We start from the raw sequence: 24,274 nt of genomic DNA on the forward strand, positions 1-24,274 counted from the left end.
AACAGATTTTAATCGTTAATATACTATTGCAAAAGGGAAGTGTCCAGCGTGACACAGAACTCAACTTGTATTTGTACAGAGGTGACTGGGAGTTTTACAGGGAGAATGAAGAATTAGGGAGGTGGGTGAGCGGGGACTGTGTACAGTCGGAGAAGTAAAACTTACAAAGTGCGCGGAAGGGGTTAGTCCACACGAAACCGTTCTAGGTTTGCTAACTGGCGCTTATGCAAGCTTAGGCTCCCACAGAGACTGGGAGACAGGAGCCCTACCTTCAGGTGTTGGCTGGAACAAACAGTACATTCTTTCAGCAGCCTTGAGTTTTCTCAGGGAGGCACTTTAAATGGGGCTAGAGTCATCCTAGGGATGTGGCCTTGAGCTGTTAGAAACTATGTTAGTGTTCCTTTAAGTCTTTATAGGGGAGGCTGAAGCCTAGTAGAGAAGAGGGCTCAGAGGACACTGGCTAGAGTTTGGTGATGGAGAGAATCTTTGTCACTACCTTGTGGTGGTGTTATGATGATTGGATGGGATGTGTGAATCTTGCTTACACATATGCTCAATAAATGTTATCTCACTTTAAAAAATGTTATTTCATTTATTCATTCGGTCATAGTGTCTACATTCATGGACTTCACCACCTCACCTCCCATTTGCATCTCAATTCATCCCAATTTTACGCTCAATAACTGGACTGCAAAAATATCTGTGAATGAGAATCCCAAGCGTTTGCCCCCACTGTATACCCAAAATGCTTTTGCAGAGATCATCAGTGGCCTTGTTTAGTTCATTCTGGGTGGATCAATAGTGTTCAGCAAACACTCTCCCCTCTTTCACTTTCCACTTGTTGAAGACCCCAAAGCCACTAACAATCCTGGCCTCCAACCAATGGCTGGACTGTTAGGCGATCTAGAAACAAAACTCTCTCTTTGAAGTCACTGGTGCTTGCTGAGGTCAGCACTATGCCCATCAAGGTTTAAACAAAACTGGTATCTAACCTCCTTTCCTGGGTCCTGTGGGAAACTCTTAAGTTCCTCTCTGTGACCCTCAAGATTAATTGGGGTTTATGTCACTCCTGGTCATTTGTGACCTGTTCTTGCTTCCAATGAATTAATTCAGGTTCTGGATCACCTGGCCATCCCTCCCTGTCCCTTTTCTACATATTACTGGACACAACTCCAATTCTGCCACTCCTTAAAGAATCACAGACACGAGGCTGCATGAGAAAGATTTTTACAGAAGGTTGGGGAGCAATTGTGGGACTTCACATCTCAAGGAGGTTAATGCTAACCGTTATGGACTGAATTGTGTCTCCCCCCCAAATTTATGTGTTGAAGTCCTATCCCTCAGTACTTCACAATGTGACTATATTTGGCAATAGGGTCTTTAAAGAGGTAATTAAGTTAAAATGAGGTCATTAGAGTTAGCCCTAATCCAACATGACTGATGTCCTTATAAGAAGAAATTTTTTAACACAGATGGGTATACAGGAAGACAAAGTGAGAAAATGGCCATTTAGAAGCCAAGGAGAGGCCAAGGCCTCAGACAAAACCAACCCTGTCAATTCCTTCATCCTGGACTTCTAGCCCCCCAGAACTGTGCATAAATAAATTTCTGCTGTTTAAGCTACCCAATTTGTGGTACTTTGTTATGGCAACCCTCACAAACTAATATACCAAGTAAAGGAAGTTCTTTTCCTAAGAGGAAATCTGGTGCCTGGTTTTTAAAATAACAAGGTGCACCTCCTCCTCTCTACATTATGATTATTTCTGGGATTCCAAGGAAGCTTAGCAAAGGAGCAAGGGAGGTAGGATGAGAGTGGTAGTAATAATATGGCCATAGGTAGTAACATTTTTTTCTTTTAAATCCTGCTGGTTTTAAGCAAAAAATCCTTCAGTAATCCCTTCTGAACTATAATATGAATTTAACTATTGCTTTAGTTACTAAAGGATATTTGCAGAGCATTCTGACAGTGATGATAGTAATGTCTTTAATGGAGGCCAATCGGCAATATATGTTCAGAAGTATAAATCACCTCTTTTTTTTTACTGTGAAATTCCAATTTTAGGAATTTAACCTACAGATATACCCACACGGTGTGAAATGACATATGTACAAGGTTATTCATTGCAGCATTGCTTATAACAGTGAAAGACTGGAAACAGTGTTGATATCCAACAACAGGGGATTGGTTAAATAAATTATAGTACATCTGTAAATTGAATACTATGCAGTTATGAAAAAACATAGGAAGCTCTGATATGATCTTCAAAATCTATTTTTGTATGAAAAAAATCAAGATGTGGAATAGTGTGTAAAGAATGCTAAAATTTGTGTTATAAAGAGGGACTGCATTACTTAGGTGGGTATATATACACTTGGTTGTAGTTACATAAAATATTTCTAGGATAGGAGAGAGGAACTGGAAGCTGGCAATAGGGGTAGGAGGGAGAATTTTTACAGTTTGACCTTTTGTACTTTTTGAATCTTGATTCATGTTTTAAGTATTATCTACTCAAAAATAAATAGTTAAAATGAAAACAAAACACGACAAAAATTAAAATAAATACATGATAAAGACAAAAATAAAAGTAACGTACACACAAGATCAAAACATTCAAACAGTACAGATGCATATAAAATTAAAAGAAAAAACTTGCCTCTTCCATCTTGTACGCATTTAAAAGAAGTTTGTTGTATGTTATGCAGCATGTCTAGGTGTTTTGGGGCAGGAGAATTTTTGGATTATCTAGTCTTCCACATTGGAAAGGGAAGTGTCCTTTCCCAATCTTTTCAGCATTAACAGCAATGTTTATTATTACTCCCTCTCCACCTCTATGGGCTCCTTTTTTGAAACCAGTATCCATGGGACAGGCATGGATATTTGAAACCAATATCCATGGGACAGGCATGGATACATAATAATTAAACTGGACTCTGTGACTTCTTGCTGTATTGGGTTATCTTATCCACCAATCACAGTGCTGTCTTTATCAGCCGATCAGAGTTTCAAGAAACAACTCTACACTTAGTAAAAGCCTCTTCAGTGCCAGCCTTATGCTGGACTCTGGGAATAGGCAGGAAAAGGGGAGATTCTTTGCCCCTTCTCTGGTCACGTGAAGATTTTACTAAGTTGACCCATTCTCAGCCCAGGAGCTCTTTACCCAGCCTAGTGGAGGCTCCTTAGAATCAACTAGGAGCAACTTTCTAAATATTGATGCCTAGGCTTTACTTCCAGAGGCTCTGATTCAGGAGAGAGTGGGCTCTGGATATGGATGTTTTGAACCTATGGTGATTTTTACTGGGGGTGGCATGGTGTATATACATATGAAATTTCTATAAGGCCTTTTGAAATAATAAAAGTCGCCTGTGAACTGAGGGTCCACTTGGTTCAGGTTCCCTTCCAGGGGTAAGGCTGTCTCCTGCAATAACCCTGAGGCCAGTCAGCCTCAATTTGAACATGTCCCTTCCCCCAGAGACAGGTTACTCAGTCCCCATAGAGATAGAGTGATCAGTCTCAGAACACCTCTGCTTGCCCCAAGTTCTTCCCTTGCCTTTCTGTGTAGCTTCCTTGTTCCGCTTCCTGCCCAATGGCTCCTCAGCAGCCAAGTGGAGTTTCTGCTAAATGAACATCTGGCCTTAAATTCTACCAGTGCTAGGAACAATTACAGGAAGTTTTCCTGAGGGAGTGGACTTCCAGCATTTGATGCTTTATGCCATGGAGATCTAGGAGGGGCTCTTATCACACACCCTTAGGACTGGAAGGGGCCTCAGAAGTTTTACACACACACACACACACACACACACACACACACACACACACACGCAGAGTCGGTTCTCAGTTTTAGGTGGTATTTATGTTCTGAAAGTTGCTGTGAACACAAATTAGTGAATACTGAACAATTGCCCCTAGGGGAAATACAGGGTTAGGCTCCTGCAAGTTTCTGCCCACAGCGTTTTTTGTCAGCTGATCAATACATAACCTTCTTTTATGTGTGTTTCTGTTTAAAGACATCTCATTATTCACATACATATATTAACATTGAACTCAGAGCCAATAGCACGATCACATGTTTGAACTAAGTTCATGTATTTTCTTCATAGTGCACCTCACACCCTTCTTGTATCTAGGTATACTAGATAGCATTTCAGGCATCATGCTCGGGGACCACTTTTTCATTTTTTTTTTTTTGCGGTATGTGGGCCTCTGACTGTTGTGGCCTCTCCCGTTGCGGAGCACAGGCTCCGGATGCGCAGGCTCAACAGCCATGGCTCATGGGCCCAGCCGCTCCGCAGCATGTGGGATCTTCCCGGACCGGGGCATGAACCCGTGTCCCCTGCATCGGCAGGCGGACTCTCAACCACTGCACCACCAGGGAAGCCCGGGGGACCACTTTTAAACAGTGAAATCATCAACAAAAAACACAAAAATGCAAATAAGGTGGCACTAAATAGATCATGAGAAGCACCTTGGTTTACAGCATGAGCTGAAACAGAGCATGGTTCTTGTTTAACCTCAGCTGAGAACAGGCACGTGGGGCAACTCACGTTTTCTGCCACCTCAAGGGTTCTTCTAGTATTGATCTTGGGGTTACAAATACATTTTTGTGAGCAGGAAAATCTGCAAATTCAAAATCAGCCAATAAAAAGCATCCACTGTATATATCCACAGTATACCTACATATATACATATTCCTTCTATTCAGTGCTGAAGGCTTTGTTTCTATCACCTCGTTTAATCCTCACAAAACAACACATGAGAATGAGTTTCAGAGAGGTTAAAAAAGGTCACAGAGCTAGTAACAGAACTTTGGTTTTCGTTTTAGACATTCACGTAATAAAATCCGCCCCCCCTCCCCCCACGTGCAGTGACTCTTTTAACTACTACAACCAATAGGATACAGAACAACTCCAATACTCCGAAATTCTTCCTGAGGCTACCCTTTTGTGAGTCCGGTTTCTGGCCAAGCCCTGCCCTCAGCCTCAGGCCTTGCTCCAGGCCACACTCCCTCTCAGCATAGAGAACCTAAAGCTGAGGGGCTGGTACCAGGCTATAGAGCTTTTTTGCAAGGGCTGAGGGTGCCTGGGTCTCAAGCCCACCTGTGAACTCCAGCCTTGTCCCCAAAGGGTTCCCTAACCCGCGCCGCCCCTCCAGAAGACCATACGGCCAAGTCGCAGGCGCCTCAGTGTACGCGCACGCGCGCGCGCCCACGCCTGCCCGCCCCGCCCCCTGGCCGCCTCCCGCCCCGCCCCCCGGTTCTAATTGCTCCGGCGCAGCAGAGGTTTCATTAGGTCTGCGCGCTCGTTAGGCCAGTCGTTCCTACGTTAGCTGCGGGTCCCGTGCCCAGAAGTGTCCGAGCCATGCATGTGGACATCTCACAGTGTCCGCTCCGGAACCGGGTGTTTGTGGTGGGCGTTGGGATGACCAAGGTAAACAGAGCCGTGGGTCCCCGGAAGCGGGCTCCCCGCTCTGCTCTGTCTGGGTGAGGCCTGGGGAGATTCGAGGTGACCGGGAACCGGGGGTGGGGCGGGGGAGAATCAGATTTGGGGCCGTGCGTCGGTTTGTCCTTCCTACCCGGAGGGCGCCCGGGGCATCCCACCGCCCAGCTTGGCTTCTTGGTCCTGGGGGCATCGGAGTGGCGACTCGGGTGGGTTGTGATGTAGGGCGTGTCTGCGGGATCGTAATATCGCAGGGTTGTTCCAGCGGCCATATCTTCCTCCTTTTTTCCTTTTCTCCCTGGGGCGCAGTTTGTGAAGGACGCCCCAAGATGACCCAAAGTCCGCACCTCCTTTGAATCTGGGTGGAATCCTAAGATGTGTGGACCTCTGACGGAGGCAAGGTCCGCCTCACACCCGAAAGGAAAGCAGGTCGTGAATGTCGCCAGTCTGCACTTCCAGGAATACTCCTTGTAGGATCCCTTCTCAGGGACAGTTCCAGTGTAGATAAGGAGGAGAATCATTAGTGATGCTCAGCGTCTCAGCACAGGTGGCAGGTTTTCTGGATCCTCCGACCTTTGTTGTTCCTCAAGTGATACTCTTCTTGGTACTCAGGAGGCCAGAGACTCCTACAGTCTCACTTCTTGACATCCTCACCACCTCTGTGCTCTAGTGATGCCAAACTGCTTTTAGTTTCACCCCAAACTTTTTTATGCCTCTGTTGCTTTGCTTTCTGTTTTTCCCACTACTTAAGACCGTTTGTCTTCACTGGTTAACTTATTTGCATTTTAATTTTTTAAAATTATTTATTTTTGGCTGCGTTGGGTCTTCGTTGCTGCACGCGGGCTTTTCTCTAGTTGTGGCGAGCAGGGGGCTACTCTTCGTTGTTGTGCGTGGGCTTCTCACTGCGGTGGCTTCTCGTTGCGGAGCACGGGCTCTAGCTGCATGGGCTTCAGTAGTTGTGGCACGTGGGCTCTAGAGCACAGGCTCAGTAGTTACGGTGCACGGGCTTAATTGCTCCGTGGCATGTGGGATCTTCCTGGACCAGGGCTCGAACCCATGTGCCCTGCACTGGCAGGCGGATTCTTAACCACTGCGCCACCAGGGAAGCCCTTATTTACATTTTTAAAAGATCAATTCAGACCTTCTCCAAGAAGCCTCCTCTGATCCTCCTGACTTTCCCACATGTTAACTTAGTACTTACTATTTTATCCTGAAATTCTGTTTTTATGTCTATATTCTTCTTTTGCACGTAAGCTCCTCCAAGGTGAGTACCATGTCTAATTCATTGCTGTACCTCTAGCACCTTGAAAATGCCTTGTGCCTGAAGACCTCAGTGAATGTTAGTTGAACAATATTAAATGGATATGCTTTATGAAAGAGAGTTCCTAGGGGAAGTTCTCTTTCTGAGAAATCAGCCTTAAACTTGTTTTTATCTTACCCAGTGGGCTGAGAGTACACAAAGCAATAAAGACATGTAAGTAGAAAAGTCAGCTAATACGTTATGAAGCAGATACTTGGAGATCATCTATTGTTTCATGGGAAAGGGAACTTCTGGTATAGGTGGACAGTAAAACCTTTTAAAGTACGGTATAAATACAGTCAGATCCTCCACCACTGGCTGTTCCATGTCTGGTTATATTGGCTATATAGAATACCACTGAGCTTTGGGAAGTAGGAGATGTATTTATGTTTCCTCAAGTTGAGAGGTGGAGGTGTGGGAGGTGTTAGTTACAATCTTCAGGGAAGAGATTGGGACTATGGAGAGCAGCTTTATTGATGTGCTTACTAGGCCAATGTACTACTCTCTGGGTTTGATCTTTTGGAACTTGGGGGAGGGTTTAATGAAGAGGGAGAAATTTAGCAGATAATACTTTAAGCTCTGTTGGTAGATCTCAACTGGTTGTGGTTCTTAATTTGAATAGCTGAATTCCTAGACAACTTGAAGTTCTCTTAGTGAGGTTTTATTATCAGTGTAGGAAATTAATTCCTATGGTAAATTAGAATTCGCATGATGCATGTCAAGAGGTTTTAACCCAACTAAATCACAACTACTACCTGGCTGACAGCAGGCTGAGTCCCTTTGCTTATGCTGCCTACCTCCTGATAGGCCCTCTTTTCATCAATTTAAATTCTGGCTGTCTTCAAGAACTGGTCTGTCTTAGTCGTTTAGGGCTGTATAACTGCAATACCTTAGACTGGGTGGCTTAAACAAGACATATTTATTTCTCACAGTTCTGGAGGCTGGGAAGTTCAAGATCAAGCACAGGCAGATTTGGTGCATGGTGAGATCCTGCTCTCTGGTTCATAGACAGCTGTCTATGGCAGAAGGGGCAAGGGAACTCTCTGGGCTCTTTTTTATAAGAGCACTAATCCCATTCTTGAGGGCTCCATCTGCATGACTTCCCAAAGGCCCCACTTCCAAAAATGAAGAATTAGATTTGTGAGTTAGATATCAATATATGAATTTTGAGAGGACACAGACATTCAGTCTATAGCAAGAGTCCAAGTCCTGTATTTTCTTAAAACTTCCCCAGACTGCTCTAAGTTACGTTGGCCACTTTTTTTTTTAGAAATTCTGGTGCTGTTATAGTCAGGACCATATAATTAAGCATTTGATTTTTCTATACTTTTATATATAATTCCACAGCCCACAGAAAGAAATATATCTTACATCACAACTCCGTACACACATGCACTCACAAAACTGAAACAAGCTTGCTAAAGCAACACTTATTATGTGTGATGAACTCTTGATATTTCCTATTTTGTTTCATTTTTAAAAATGCTGATCACAACCCACAACCCTTACAATTAATTTTGTCACACTCTACAAACCTACGGTTTAAAAAAATATTACTAAATAAATAAAATATTACATTATCGTGTTTAATCCTCACCACATAAGGGATTATTATTATCCACATTTTATCGTCCATCTTTGTGGCTCAGAGGGGCTAAGTAATTTATCTATCTTGATACTGCTCCCAAATTTTGAAACTGCATTACTTAAAATCTCATGTTTCTTCCATGCTATCTCTAACACACATTAATGTTATAGGGTAGTTAATTCATCATTTAAGCATATATTCAATAAACATAGTATGTGCTATATGCTACGAGTACAAAGATGAAAAAAGCAAGGTTCCTGTTCTTAAGGAATGTATAATATGGAGGAGGAAAGGATAAACAGGTAATTTAAATATGATGTATTAGGACATTTGGATAAGCATGGCAGGTTGAAAATATGAATTTATCTCTATTGGTGCTTTCCCAATACCACTAAAATGACAGTAAGGGTGAAGTGACTAGGAGAGGAAACAATAGCAGAAAGATGTCAGAAAAACATTGGATGATTAAAAGCTGATGGAAAAGTGGTCATTGACTCAGAACAGAGAAACCCATAACCCAAGTTCCTGAAGAGGGGTTATACTGGCTGAGTCTTCCTGCAGAACTCCAGAAGGCTCAGAACCTGCATGTACTAGATGCCAAGTAAGGTGGGGATGAGAGGAGGGAAGGAAAACACTTCTATGGAATAATTGGATTCCAAGATCCTTTTTACCACTAGGTGACTATCCCTTCCTTGTCAGGGTATTGGAGGCTTGTTTTCTGGAGAAACTGAACAGATGAGTCTCTAGAATCATTTGACCATTAGGCTTAGTGGAAGGCGGGAGTGAGGCCCAAGTTGAAAAAAGGGGAATCAAGTGAAATTCTATATACTAAATGGTGGTACTTCCCAGCCCTGTTCCCAGAACACTGGCAATCAGACACGTACCAGCTTCCTGGGAGAGGTTTGGAAAATTATGTGAAATGGCTCCAGAGAAAAGCCAGATTACCACTCCGCTCAAAGTGCAGGATTTTCTTGCTTCGTTGGAGGGATATTGCTTCCATTCCAAAGCATACCAGACCACCACGGTGTTTCTGAGAACCCTCCTGCATTCTTCTGTGCACAAAATGTGGGGTTTTGTCATTCTTTTTTTCCGTGCCTGCGACTGGTCTGGCACCCAGACTTTGATTCACGATGTGTGGTGGTGAATCCTGACTTTACAGCGTTTCTCCTCTTTGCATCACCCAGCCTTCCGCTGCCATCACAGCCACCGCACCAGCGTCTCCTGGGGACCTGGGTCTCCAGATCTCACTGCATGCGCTGGAGTGCTGGCGTTAACCTGTTGGCGCCTCAATCTCGGCTATTTGGGGTTTTCGCACTGTGGGACCCCTGCCCCATCTTGGCCTGGCTCCAGCCCAGCCCAGCCTCTCGGGGGTGTCCGCCCGCCTCCACAAGCAGAGCTCTGGCGTCAGCCTAAGGCAAGGAGAGCAGTCGCCTGGTTGCTTTTGATGTCATTTTTACTCTCTGACCTCGGTTCTTCTGAGGATCACGTCAATGCCCCGGGTGTCACACACCCCAGCAGGCCTCTCGGCACAGACACCGACCCACTCCACGCAGGGATCTGTCTCACCAGGAAAACCCCACTTGCCTGTGATATTTGGGACCTTCAGGATGACTGGATTGCGGGCTCTTGATCTTCCTAAGCAATATTATGGAGAAAAACCATATTTATTGTCATGTAGGATTTGGTTCTGTGGGTCTTTTTCTTCTTTTTTTTGTAAGAGAACAAAAACTGGTTAAACGAGGTCTGCTGAAGTTGTGACTTGACCCACACTTGACCCTTCAGCAGGTAGGAGACAGACCACTTCACAGTTCTGCCTCCCCACAAGGGCGGGAGCCCACGCCTTCTTCCTCCCAGGCAGGAAGTGGAAGCCACCTTGGCTGGAGCAGCCCGCCACACCAAGCAGACCCCAAGAGCTGGTCATTGTCCTTCTGGGCAGGTCTGTGCCCAGCACATCAGCTTCTCCATGCTACATGTCGCCCAGTTCTTCCGTTTGCTGCCCCACCAGAAACACTGAAGACCGAGGACTGGAGCTTCTCCTTCACGGGTCAGCTGCTCTCAAGAAGGACCATGTTGGCTGGGCCATTAAGCTGCTTCCCTACTGCTGTCCATTAAACCTGTCACTGCAGGGGCTCCGGGACAGCCCCACCCTGCATCCTACCCGTGTGGACTGATGCTTTTGCAGAAAGGAGATACCAGCCATCATCAGAGCACTCAACCACCAGCAACTCAGCTGAGACCCCAGCAGGGTGCGGGACGGCCACTCCCACCCCGCTGGCTGCTGTTCCTTCTTCCTCAGTCACTTGCTTGGGCTAAGGGGGACTGCAGGATGGAGTGTGAAGCCCAAGTCTGTTTCCCGACCTTATTTATTGAGGAGTGCCTCTTCCCTGTCCTCCCCAGACGGCCCCCAAACCCAGTGTGCACCAAGTGGGGCTTGAAGGATGAAGCTGCTAGGCCCCAGGCAACTCTTCTGCAAAGTGACCTGTCCTGCCACCACAGCATCTCCAGGATACTTCCGTTACAGGCACTGCAAGGGACCGACTTCCAAAATGTACATCCTGGTTTACAATTAGCCTTGAGGGACACATCTTCCTGGGAATTTCTATACAGATGTTAGAATGGCTGATATGGTAACTTAAGTTTGCCTGTTTATGTAGTGAGAATTAGTCATTCACCAAACCCGTCTGTACCTTCCCTTTCGTGCGTTGCTTCCTTTTTAATAATGTCAAGAGCTGCCACTGTGTGGTACTCAAGCGAAGCCAGTATTTAAGGCATTAAACTTCAGCCTGAACTCTGTCACCCCCTAGAATCAGCCCAGACAGCTGTATCCAAGGACATGGGGCCACTCCCTCAGTTCCTAGGAGGCGCCGTGGACTTAAACGTGTGCTAAGTGGCTGTCTGACCTCACTGTCTAGTCCTGTGTCATGAATCTCTTTGCAAAGAGTAACGTATTTGTGCTTTAAGTAAAATTTGGTTTTGCAGAAAGAAAAGTGTAAGATTTTAATGGACTTGAATATAACAAGAATATGAAAAGTTCATTGATATTGTTTTAAATTCAACATCGCAACTAACCTGTAAGAAACTCCCACTTGTCAAGTTTTAGTGTAGTATAAAAGAATATCCACAATTATCTAAAAAGGCTATTAAAATGCTCCTCCCTTTTCCAATCACATATCTGTGTGAGGTCAGATTTACTTCATAGACGTCAACCAAAACAGCATAACGCCAAATGCTGAATGAAGAATCAGCTGTGAGAATTCAGCTGCCTCCTGTTAAACCAGACAATAAAGAGAATTGCAGGGGACTTCCTTGGTGGTGCAGTGGTTAAGAATCCGCCTGCCAATGCAGAGAACATGGGTTCAGTTCTAGGTCTGGGAAGATCCCACATGCCATGGAGCAGTTAAGCCTGCGAGCCACAACTACTGAGCCTGCGTGCTGCAGCTACTGAAGACCGTGCACCTAGAGCCTGTGCTCCACAATAAGAGAAACCACCGTGATGAGAAGCCCGCGACCGCAACGAAGAGTAGCCCCCGCTCACTCGCTGCAACTAGAGTAAGCCTGTGTGCAGCAACAAAGACCCAATACAGCCAAAAAAAAAAAAAAGAATTGCAGAAATGCAAAACGATGCCACTCATCACTTTTTTGAGGGGGAGATATAGTTATTTTTCATAAAAATTATTTATGTTAACATGTAATGGTTTTTTTTTTGAGTGAATTGAAAGTTATTTTTAAATGTCCTATTTTAAGTGCCAAGAGGGTAAATACTGGTAAATATAATCCTCATAATCAAAAGCTCTTTGGTATCTTCAGTGATCTTTAAGAGTTTAAAGTGGTCTTGAGACTGAGAAATTTTGAGAATTGCTGGATCTAGTCATTGAGCACCAACAACTGTTAGAAACACAAAAAGCAAAAATAATCAGATGTTATATGCTTCCTTATGAAAGAATACACCACCACCTATAGTTTTCTCAGGGAGATAGAATGTGAGTCTGCAAGCTTCTGGATCCAGCTGCCAATGTGTGGGAAATAAAGAGAACAGAGGAACATGTCGAACTGCATGAGTATGCAATCTACAAAATCCAGACTGTGGGAAGCTACAGGCCAAATGCTCTGGGTTCTTTAACAGGTGTATTGAGAGGAAAAGAAAGTAGTGGAGGGGAACCTGTAGATTAAAAGAGAATTTGAAAGGCCTATAAACACTTTAAAAAAGGGCTGAACAATAGTGTCTACAGATAGACACTTGGGTGATAAAAGTATGAAATACTAAAAGGAAGTGATTATTGTAAGAATCAGGATAATAATTACTTTGGGGGTGGAGCGGGGTTGAGATTGGAACAGAGTGCTTAGAGGAGTTTGTGGAGGGGCAGGCAGGGTTCAATTTTTTAGTCTGGGTGGTTGGTGTCAAAGATAAAGGTAGACGCTAGGTAAAGTGTTAGGACAGATTTTAATTAGTAATATGCTATTGCAAAAGGGAAGAAGTCCAGTGTGAACTGAACTAACTTTATACAGATGTGACTGGGTATTTTAAAGGGATAATAAGGGAATAGGGAGGGTGGTGAGTAGGGACACAATACAGTAGTCCCTTGGTATCCCTGGGGGATTGGTTCCAGGATCTCTCTTGGATATCAGGATCCATGGATGCTCAGTCCCCTTAGTTGGCCCTCTGTATCTGTGAATGCAGAACCCACGGATGCAGAGGGCCAGCTGTAGGGTCAGGGAAGTGAAAACTTACATAAAGTGGGGAGAGGGGAGGCTAGTTCACATGAAACCCGTCTGGATTTGCTAACTGGTGCTTACCCAAGCTTAGGCTCCTACCCTCCCACAGAGACTGGGAGACTAGCCCTGTATTCAGGTGTTGGCTGGAAGAAGCAGTAAATTCTTTTGACAGCCTTGAGTTTTCTCAGGCAGGTGCTTTAAGTGGGGCTAGGGTCCTCCTAGGGACCTGGCCTTGAGCAAGTTAGAACTCATAAAAACTATGTTAGTGTTTAAGTTTTTAGGCCAAGGTTGAGACCTAGTAGAGAAGAGGACTCAGAGGAGCTTGGCTAGAATTTGGTAAAGGAGAGAATCTTTGTCAATGGTTACAAGAGTGTTTGCCTTAAAATAATTCATTAGGAGATGTGTGTGTGTGTGTATGTGGTTTTCTGTATCTCTGTCATTTACAATAAAAAGGTTAAAACTTTAAAAATGAGGCAGTTAACTCCAGGAAAAACAAAGCAAAACAAAATTGTACAATAAAGCACATGTAATCATAGTATACAACCTAGCCCAATACTAAGAAACATTAACTTTATAAGGTAAGCACTACATACTGATTTAATAAAAAAAATTGTGATTCAACTGTATAAGGAGGATGGGGGAACTGTAAATGTATATGTGAAGTGGCCTGAGAGACCTAATTCTCATTGGCCCTTGTTAGAGACTATGATATAATTTCTTACATTGATAAAGAAATAATAGTATAAGAATATTTAGAAACATGGCATTTTATGAAAGAAGAAATATCTAAAAGAATTGAAAATGGATGTTTTGGGAGCAAGTAAGACTAGTGGGTGGAGAGTAGTGGAACAAGATTGCTGTTTTTATTATAGGCCTTGAGGTAGGTTTTTATTTTTATTTTATATTAAAAAAATAAAAACTAAAAAGCAAATATAAACAGAATATTACCAGCACCTCAGAAATTACTCTGTGCCTTCTTCCAGTCACTGACTCCTTGCCTGCAAAGGGTTACCATTATCCTGACTTCTGACCTTTAATATCATAGATTAGTTTTGGCTTTTTCATTCAACATTATGTCTCTGGGATTCATCCTTAATTTTATGTGTAGTTACAGATTGTTCATTCTCATTGAGGTAACATAGTCCATTGTGTGAACATTCCATAATATATTCAATTTATTTTTAATGGACGTTTGGTAGTTTCCACCTAAACATGCTTTTCATTTTGAAGGAGTAATGTTGTATGTGTTTATTTGCTTGACTAATCTTTTAAAAACTGCCTTGATTTCAGTAAGAAATGAGAAAGTGCAGTCATTTCACTACCTGGATGATAATGTGGTTATTAATAGGTGTTACTTGGTGGAGCCTAGTAGCACAGTACTCTCTCCTTACAGTAAGTGCTCTCTATACTACATGCTCTGATTGTAATTAGTGAACTGAAGAGTAACTACAGGCGAAATAGGTAATTTGGGGCTGCTGAATTAGGGAATTATGAAGGATTCCCTAATTCAGAAGTTGTGAAGAATTGGGGTGGATAAGAGATAGGAACAAATGTTAAACGTTTTGTTTTGGTTCAGTTCAACAGATGTATTTTGGCACTGTGTAATAAAGTGTGGCATTTACGGCTAGTATCTATACAGTGTTTCAAACTGGGTTTTGTGATCCGTTGCAGGGGTAGTGATGTCTGTTTAGAAGGTTGCCTCTAGCATTAAAAAAATTGAAATAGAATCAAAAATACTGTATCAATATAACAAGGATAAGTATTTCATGAAAATTTTGCTTCACTATGTGTCTACTGGGTCATGTATGTTATCGTGGTTTGCAGTTAAAAATTTTTAAAAGCCATTTCTCGTTAGCACAACCTCTGACTAGCAGACCACTCCATCTTATCTAATTGATCACTGTATTTGGTAGATTTTACTTCACTTATGTTTCTCAAGTCTCTTTGCTTCTTTCCATTCTTTCTGCTGCTATCTTAGTTAACTCTCACTTGGGCTATTTCAGAATTATGCCATTTGGTCTCACTGCCTCCAGCCTTGCTCCGTTCATTCATTTCTCAACATTGCATTTAGAATGATCTAACGTGCACGTCTTCTCGGCCCACACTCTCTCTCTCTCTCTTTTTAAAGTAGGGCTTTATTTTTCAAAGCAGTTTTAGGTTCACAGCAAAATTGAGCAGAAAGTACAGAGGGTTCCTACATGCTCACTGCCCCCGACCCTGCCCGAAAGCCTTGCCCACTATCAATGATCAGCATTAGAGTGGCACATATGTTACAGTCAGTGAGCCTGCATTGACACATCATTATCACTCAAAGTCCATAGTTTACATTAGGGTTCACTCTTGGTGTTGTATATTCTATGGGTTTAGACACATATGTGGTGACACGTATACATTACATCATCATACAGAATAGTTTCACTGCCCTGAAATCCTCTTGCTCTGCCTCTTCATCCCTCCCTTCCCTCAGTCCCTGACAACAACTAATTTTCTTTTACTGTCTCCATAGTTTTGCCTTTTCCAGAATGTCATGTAGTTGGAATCATACAATATGTAGCCATTTCAGATTGGCTTCTTCACTTAGTAATATACATTTAAAATTCCTCCATGTCTTTCTGTGGTTTGGTAGCTCATATCTTTTTAGTGCTGAATAATATTCCATTGTCTGGTTTTACTACAGTTTATTTAACCTTTCACCTGCTAAAGACATCTTGGTTGCTTCCAAATTTGGCAATTATAAATAAAGCTACTATAGGGCTTCCCTGGCGGCGCAGTGGTTAAGAATCCGCCTGCCAATGCAGGGGACACGGGTTCGAGCCCTGGTCTGGGAAGATTCCACATGCCGTGGAGTAACTAAGCCCATGTGCCTCAACTACTGAGCCTGTGCTCTAGAGCCTGCAAGCCACAACTACTGAGCCTGCACGCAACAACTACTGAAGCCTGCGCGCCTAGAGGCTGTGCTGCACAACAAGGGCAGGCCACTGCAATGAGAAGCCCATGCACCGCAAGGAAGAGTAGCCCCTGCTTGCCGCAACTAGAGAAAGCCCACATGCATCAATGAAGACCCAATGCAAAAATAAATAAATAAATAAATAAATTAAAAAAAATAATAAATGAAGCTACTATAAATATCCGTGTGCAGGTTTTTGTGTCAACGTAAGTTTTAAACTCATTTGGTAAATACCAAGGAGCACAACTGCTGGATCATATGTTAAGAGGATGTTTAGTTTTGTGAGAAACTGCCGAACTGTCTTCCATAGTGGCTGTACCATTTTGTATTCCACCAGCAATGAATGAGAGCTCCTGCTGCTCCACATCCTGTCAGTGTTTGGTGTTGTAGTGTATCTCATTGTTCATTTCAGTCTTTGTTTGTTTGTTTTTAAATCCACTGTCTTCAGGATAAAGCCCAGGTGTCATAGGAGGGCATATAAGGTCACTTGTGAATTGGCTCTAGAACCAGGTTGAAGTTTCAGCTCCACTAATTATTAGCTGTGTATCCTTGGGCAAGTGACTTAATGTCTGCCCTTGTTTTCCTATCTTAAAATGGTGATAAGAGTAGTACCTACCTCTGAGGGTTGTTGTGAGGATTAAACAAGTTAATACATGTGAAGTGCTTAGTGCAGTGAGTAACAACAGTAAGTGCCCAATAAATATTAGTAATTATCATCATTTGGTTCCCAGTCATTTTTCTGTCCTTATCACTTGGCCATTTCAAATCATGTTTCAGCCTCTGCAATATAAAATTGTTTGCATATAAAACTGTTATATTCTGTCATTTCCAGGCCTTTGCTCTAGAATTTCCTTTTCTTTCACTTGGCTAATTCCTACTCATCCTTAAAGACTTAATTTAAACGTCAGTTCCTCTGGGAAGCCTTTCTAGTCCTCCAAAGCTGGGTAATTGTCTCTCCCAAATCATTCTGTACTTATGACACTGTGGTGTAATTGCCTGTTTTCCATTAGACACTAAGCTCCCTGAGGGTACAAACTGTATATTATTTATTATCAGAGTCCAGAAACACGATAGGTGCTCAATATGTTTTTGTTTAAATGAATAGACGAATGAATTTCTGCAGTTCCCTGTTGTGAAAAAATCTAACTATATTTGTTTCTATTTATTATCTCCTTCTATATTTGTAGTTCACAAAGCCTGGAGTTGAGAATTCAAGAGACTACCCCGACTTGGCAAAGGAAGCAGGTAACATAGAACATTCAGATCTTTGAACATTGTAGTTTATTGTATGGTCTGTCTTGATTGTGGAGCAGCCTTGCAACCTTAACAGGAAGCTGGGTCAAAGGAGATGTTTTAAGCTCAAGGCCAAGCAGTCTAAGCTTAGGTATCAGCTGTTTAAGGGAGTGCTGGGGAATACAGGCTTCCCACTCATGGAGACCTTGGGAGCTCGGTGGTCCCATGAAGTTGTTCAGGTACAGTCCTCCTGCTAGGAAGCCTTCGCCTTCCTCCTGTTCTTGCCAGCTTGCTGCCAGCAACCCAAAAAGGGTTACTGTGGTTTTTAATTAGACACTGCTTGTCTCTACAAGTACCTAGTGCACTCAGTGTTCATAAATTAGGTTTCATTTCAACTCCATCATTCAACTCAGTATTTAGATATTACTATACAGGGAATCAGAAATCTCTGCCCCCAAAAGGAAGGTTCATGAGATTTGATTAACTGATGTTGATTTTCTGGGTAGACACTGTTCATTTAATGTTTTTTTTTTTTTTTTTTCTAAATTGGTTTTCTTTTTAAAAAATTTTTAAGTTTAATTTTATTTATTTTTTTATACAACAGGTTCTTATTAGTCATCAATTTTATACACATCAGTGTTTACATGTCAATCCCAATCTCCCAATTCATCACACCCCCACCCCCACCCCCCGCCGCCTCCCTCCTTGGTGTCCACACGTTTGTTCTCTACATCTGTGTCTCAATTTCTGCTCTGCAAACCGGTTCATCTGTACCATTTTTCTAGGTTCCACGTATATGCATTAATATACGATATTTGTTTTTCTGACTGACTGCACTCTGTGTGACAGTCTCTAGATCCATCCACGTGTCAACAAATGACCCAGTTTCATTCCTTTTTATGGCTGAGTACTATTCCATTGTATATATGTACCACATCTTCTTTATCCATTTGTCTGTCGATGGGCATTTAGGTTGCTTCCATGACCTGGCTATTGTAAATAGTGCTGCAATGAACATTGGGGTGCATGTGTCTTTTTGAATTGTGGTTTTCTCTGGGTGTATGCCCAGTAGTGGGATTGCTGGATCATATGGTAATTCTATTTTTAGTTTTTTAAGGAGCCTCCATACTGTTCTCCATAGTGGCTGTATCAGTTTACATTCCCTTGGTGTATTCTATTTTAATTTTCTTTTCCTGTGGCTATCTGGGATAATATTCTATATGTAGTTTTGTATCCTGATTTTTAAAACTTATTATTATAAAGATTTCTCCACTTAAAACTGGAAAAAATTAATTTTTGCATATTTCATTATATATTTATGCCATAATTTTTGTTGGATATTTGCTTCACAACTTTTTGATATTTTAGAAGATTTATAGTAAATTTCTTGCTGAACACAAATATTTGTTCTCACTTCTAGTTATTGTTGAGGACAAAGCCTAGAAGTAGACTCACTGGAACAATGAACATAAACAGTTTTAAGACTCTTGTCAGATTATTTTTCAGACTGTTTATATTATTAGTTTCAGTAGCAGCATATGAGAATGCTCTTTTAAACATAATCTCATCAACATTATTATAAGTAAAACATTAATTTTTTTGCTCATACATTAAGCGGGAAAAGATAACTAGTGTGACTAAACCAATCCCATAATCAATCATATATCTTCTTAAGTTAAAAAAAACTTCAGAGTAATACTTTCATATGGTTAAAACACACACACACACAGATGGCTTATACTTCCCAGGCCCCTTTCCCAGCGGGCAACTTCTTTTAAACGTTTTGGCTTTAGTTCTTCTGGTGGTTATCTCCATATCTCTAAATATTTGTTCCACCACACTTATTCCAGTTTTTGACTTATCAGTTTTAGACATCTGTTTGCTTCTCACTATGGTAGATGAGGATTTAGGTTACATCTTATCTCTAAGTTCCACTCTCCTCTTCCTAGTTTATTTTCATAATTTTTATCAGTTCCTCCATTGGTCATTTCTGTACCTTTGGATAGCATCCTTAAAGCTTCATTTCTTGTTCCATTGACAGGGTCATCTCTTGATCCTGGCTTTGTAAGATGACCATATGAGTGCTCCCACACTCCTGCTCAACAATAACATTCTATCCTATTTTGTCCTCTAGATGTACGATAGAGCCACAGAGATGAATAACACACCTGACATTAAGGAGCTTTGAGACAATTGGGATTTAATATATTGATATTTATAGTTAGGTGTACAGTTAGAATAGGAAATGTTAAATATCAAAAAGGCAGTATGAACAAGTGTTACAATAGCTTAGAGGAAGAAATGATAACTTTTGAAAGGTAAGATAACTTCTGAAAGTCTGAGATGATTTGATGAAGGATTTGTCATTTGAATTGAACATAGACTAACTAGAGGTAGATTTACTCTGGGAAAACTCTAAACTTACTTTTACTCGAAGTGCTATGTGATAATTTTTTTTTGTTTTTATAGGCCAGAAGGCTTTAGCGGATGCACAGATCCCTTATTCTGCAGTAGAACAGGCATGTATTGGCTATGTTTATGGTACGTAGTAAACTATATATTCTAAAAATTACAGCAACTACATAAACAATGCAGAGGAATTTGTGAATTTTAACCCTCAAAACTCAGAGTTCAGGGTCTTATTCTCATCATTTCTAGATTTCCCTATGTGTCAGCCTAGTTTAGTATATATATATATATATATATATATATATATATTTTTTTTTTTTTTTGGCCATTATTGTACTGCGAAAACAATACACTTTTTATTAAATTAAAACAATTTTTATCTTTTTTTTCTTTGTTATCTTAAAATTTGTATTTATTGATTTTTTTGTGTCTAATAAAATTTTTTCATTAAGATTTTTTTCTAATTAGAAAAATGATATATACTATTGTAATTAAAAAAAGGAAACACAGAAAAGCACAAGAAAAAATAAGTCACCTGTAATCTCATTATCCAGAGATTATTACCATTACTTTTTTGGTGTAGGTCCTTCAGTGAGTATGAATATGTGTGAATATGTATGCGCACATAATTTTCTCTTCAATTTAGGTCCTAGTTACATACTTTTTGGTAACGTGCTTTTCTCATTTTATTGTATTCAGTATTTCCCATGTGATTCAGTCTTCTTTCATTTCATCATTAATATTTTTCAAATTTTTTTTTTCTGGAATAGATTAAACATTTACACGGTACAAAAATAACAAAGTTAGGGCTTCCCTGGTGGCGCAGTGGTTGAGGGTCCGCCTGCCGATGCAGGGGACACGGGTTCGTGCCCCGGTCTGAGAAGATCCCACATGCCGCAGAGCAGCTGGGCCCGTGAGCCGTGGCTGCTGAGCCTGCGCGTCTGGAGCCTGTGCTCCGCAACGGGAGAGGCCACAACAGTGAGAGGCCTGCGTACCGCAAAAAAAAAAAATACAAAAGGTAGATGTTTATGTAGTGGAAAGTCTCACTCCTATTCCTGTCTCCCTGTCGCATGATTCCCTTTCCTTGAACAACCAATTTTACTAATTTCTTTTTTTTATTGAAGTATATTTGATTTACAATATTGTGTTAGTTTCAGGTGTACAGGAAAGTGATTCAGTTATATATATTTTTTTTTCAGATTATTTTCCATTATAGGTTATCATAAGACATTGAATATTGTTCCCTGTGTTATACAGTAAATCCATGTTGCTTATCTATTTTATGTATAGTAGTGCAATTTCACTAATTTCTAGTGTATCTTTTCATAGTTAATTTATCCATATAAAAATAAGTATGTGTGGGTGTATAAATACCCCCTCCCCCTTTCTTTTGTTACACACATGGTAGGATAATATACACATTATTTTGTATTTTGCTTTTTAAAAAAAATTATTTACTTATTTATTTGGATGCACTGGGTCTTAGTTGCCATGTGCAGGATCTTAGTTGTGGCGTGCGGGATCTTTTAGTTGCAGCATGCAGGGTCTAGTTCCCTGACCAGGGATTGAACCCAGGCGCCCCTGCATTGGGAGCGTGGGGTCTTAACCAGGGAAGTCCACCTGGGAAGTCCCTATATTTTGCTCTTTTTAACTTAGTAGTTCTTGGTGACTATTCCAAATTGTTTCATAAGGAGCTTTCTTGGTCTCTTTTCATGATAGCATAGTGTTCCATTGAATAGATATATCATGATTTATTTAATCTATCCCCTTTTAATGGACATTTAGAATGTCCCCAGTCTTTCTACAGCATTTTAAATTACCGCATGATATTCTAGTCTTGGGGATTTACCACAGTTTATTTAGCAGTAGGAATGATACCCTATTCTTGGACATTTAAAATTATTTCTAATTTCTAGTTATTATAAAAGGCTATAGTAAGCATTACTGTAGATGAATCTTTATATCTGTGATTATTTCTTTGAGATTTCAAGATATCAAGAGAATTCTTGAAGGGAAACTTACTAGTTCAAAGAGATGCACAATGTATTTATGAAAGGGAGGTCCTGAACCTTACTGTTTTCCCTGAAGACTTCTGGAGAGTCTGTATCTTCAGGTGTTTCCATCATACTGCTCCAGCATGTCTGCCTTGGTGGACATGTTCCTTGGGAAAGGGAGTCAAATGTGTTTTTACTTGGATTACATTCCTCTGGAATACCCTGGCATGCAGAATCTTTTAACTTTTTGAAGTTACAAAATTTTACATGAAGAGGAAAATCATGGCCTTTTAATCAGTTGGTTTAGTTTTTTTTTTTTTGCGGTACACGGTCCTCTCACCGTTGCGGCCTCTCCCGCTGCAGAGCACAGGCTCCGGATGGGCAGGCCCAGCAGCCATGGCTCACGGGCCCAGCCGCTCCGCGGCACGTGGGATCCTTCCAGACCAGGGCACGAACCTGTGTCCCCTGCATCGGCAGGCGGGCTCTCAACCACTGCGCCAGCAGGGAAGCCCAATTGGTTTAGTTTTAAAAGATTTATATCTGACAGTATACATGAAATATTGCTGCCTGTCATGTAGCCCTAGCCAGATTGAATTGTTTGCTATTACTTGGTCATGTCTCTACTTTCCTACCTCTGTACTGTGTAAAGAAAGTGCATATATATTCTGTGTTTTGAGAATTTTTATATTTGCAGAGTAAATGATGCTTCATGCTAAAACTGTTTCTGAGTAAGATGTCAATAGTATATTTATTTTTCTGCCCATGTTGTATGTTAGACAAAGGTAAAACACTGGAAAAACCATAATGTAGTATTATGTTGCTTTGCAGCTCCATAATTCTCATGTTGCATATATAACTTTTTTTTTTTTTTTTTAATATATAGGTGACTCTACCTGTGGGCAGAGGGCTATCTATCACAGTTTGGGACTGACTGGAATTCCTATAATCAACGTCAACAATAACTGTTCTACTGGTTCAACGGCTTTGTTTATGGCCCGGCAACTGATTCAGGGTGGTGAGAAGTGCCTATTTGTCTAGTAAACTTAAATAGATGTGGAGTTATTGCCCCCCTTTTATTATTTCTCCATACGACCATCAGAGGGATTGCTTTATAATATATTTCTTTTTAAAAAAATAACAATTAGGGCTTCCCTGGTGGTGCAGTGGTTGAGAGTCCTCCTGCTCATGCAGGGGACACGGGTTCGTGCCCCGGTCCGGGAAGATCCCACATGCCACGGAGCGGCTAGGCCTGTGAGCCACGGCCGCTGAGCCTGTGCGTCTGGAGCCTGTGCTCCGCAATGGGAGAGGCCACGACAGTGAGAGGCCCGCGTACTGCAAAAAACAAAAACAAAAACAAACAAACAAACAAAAAACAATTATATTGAGAGGTGCTTTATATAGCATAAAATTCACCCTTTTAAAGTTTACAATTCAGTGTTTTTTAGTATATTCACAGGTTTATGCAACTATCACCACTATCTAATCTTAGAACATTTTTATCACCCCAAAAAGAAAGTGGTACCCATTAGCAGTCACTTCCCACTTCCCTCTCCCAACAGCCCCTGGCAACCACTAATCTACTTTCTGTCTCTATGGATTTACCTATTCTGAACATTATATAAATGGAATCATATGATATATGGCCTTTTGTGGCTTCTTTCACTTAGCATAATATTTTCACAGTTCATCCATGTTGTAGCATGTATCAGTACTTCATTCTTTTTTGTGGCCAATTAATAGTTCATTGTATGGATATACCACATTTTGTTTATCCATTTACATGTTGATGGACATTGAGTTGTTTCTACTTTTTGGCTATTATGAATAATGTTGCTGTAAGCACTTGTGTACAATTTTTTCTGTGGCCATATATTTTCAGTTCTCTCGGATATATATCATAGTCTATATTTCCAAATATTTTAGGCTCTTTTATTAGGCCCTCTGTTCTTTCTTCTGATTGATTGTTGATTATTGCTCTACTCTTTGGTGTTTTAATTGTTTGAGCTTTATAATGTCTCACTATTGGATAATAATATCCCCTGTGCCCCCTATGTTGTTATTTTTTTTTCCTTTTTTTAAGGAAAAATTTTGGCAATTCTGCTTGTTTTGCTGTTTAGTTGAACGTTAACATCATTTTTAGGTGCCCCCTCCCTCCAAAAATAATTCTGTTGAGATTTTCATCAAGTTGCTTTAAAATTTTTTAAAATTTTACTTAATGTTTAAAAATTGAAAATTAGCTATTTATATTTGTTCTTCACTGGAACATATTTCCACATTAATCAAAAGTCTTATTAACACTGAGAATCAAAGAAAGAATTATATAATTTATTAATTTTTCCTCTTATTAGGAGCATATAAGAATTTTCTCTGTAATTTTTCAGTTATTAAATATTTTATAGGATTATACCATGTTTTTACATTTTGTATAAACTGACATGCTTAGTTAAATTGAAGTATTTAATGATATTTTGTTGGGTGTCTAGAAATTTAATTTTTCAAACTAATTACATTTTCTTTCAAGGTCTGGCAGATTGTGTCTTGGCTCTTGGATTTGAGAAGATGGAAAAGGGATCCCTTGGATTAACAGTGAGTCTCATTTATTCTTATTTTGGAATTGTTGTAACACTGTGAGAAAACTTTGCCCATCTGACTACCAT

General features: G+C 41.0%; 1 protein-coding gene across 2 annotated transcripts in view; it reads left to right on the top strand.

The window, feature by feature from the left end:
• Positions 1-5,261: 5,261 nt before the first annotated feature.
• The window catches only part of SCP2 (sterol carrier protein 2), a 165,457-nt gene continuing 146,444 nt past the window's right edge, over positions 5,262-24,274 (top strand). Inside the window, exons 1-5 of one of the 2 annotated variants that reach the window (XM_032634570.1) lie at positions 5,262-5,424; positions 17,169-17,226; positions 19,684-19,755; positions 22,501-22,632; positions 24,139-24,203. In XM_032634570.1, the coding sequence (XP_032490461.1) occupies positions 5,356-5,424; positions 17,169-17,226; positions 19,684-19,755; positions 22,501-22,632; positions 24,139-24,203 (396 nt within the window). In that variant the 5' untranslated portion in view covers positions 5,262-5,355. The remainder of the gene's footprint in view (positions 5,425-17,168; positions 17,227-19,683; positions 19,756-22,500; positions 22,633-24,138; positions 24,204-24,274) is intronic. The other variant, XM_032634573.1, reaches the window with a different exon arrangement.

This window comes from Phocoena sinus, chromosome 1, assembly GCF_008692025.1.
Source record: "Phocoena sinus isolate mPhoSin1 chromosome 1, mPhoSin1.pri, whole genome shotgun sequence".
Taxonomy (NCBI): Eukaryota; Metazoa; Chordata; class Mammalia; order Artiodactyla; family Phocoenidae; genus Phocoena; species Phocoena sinus.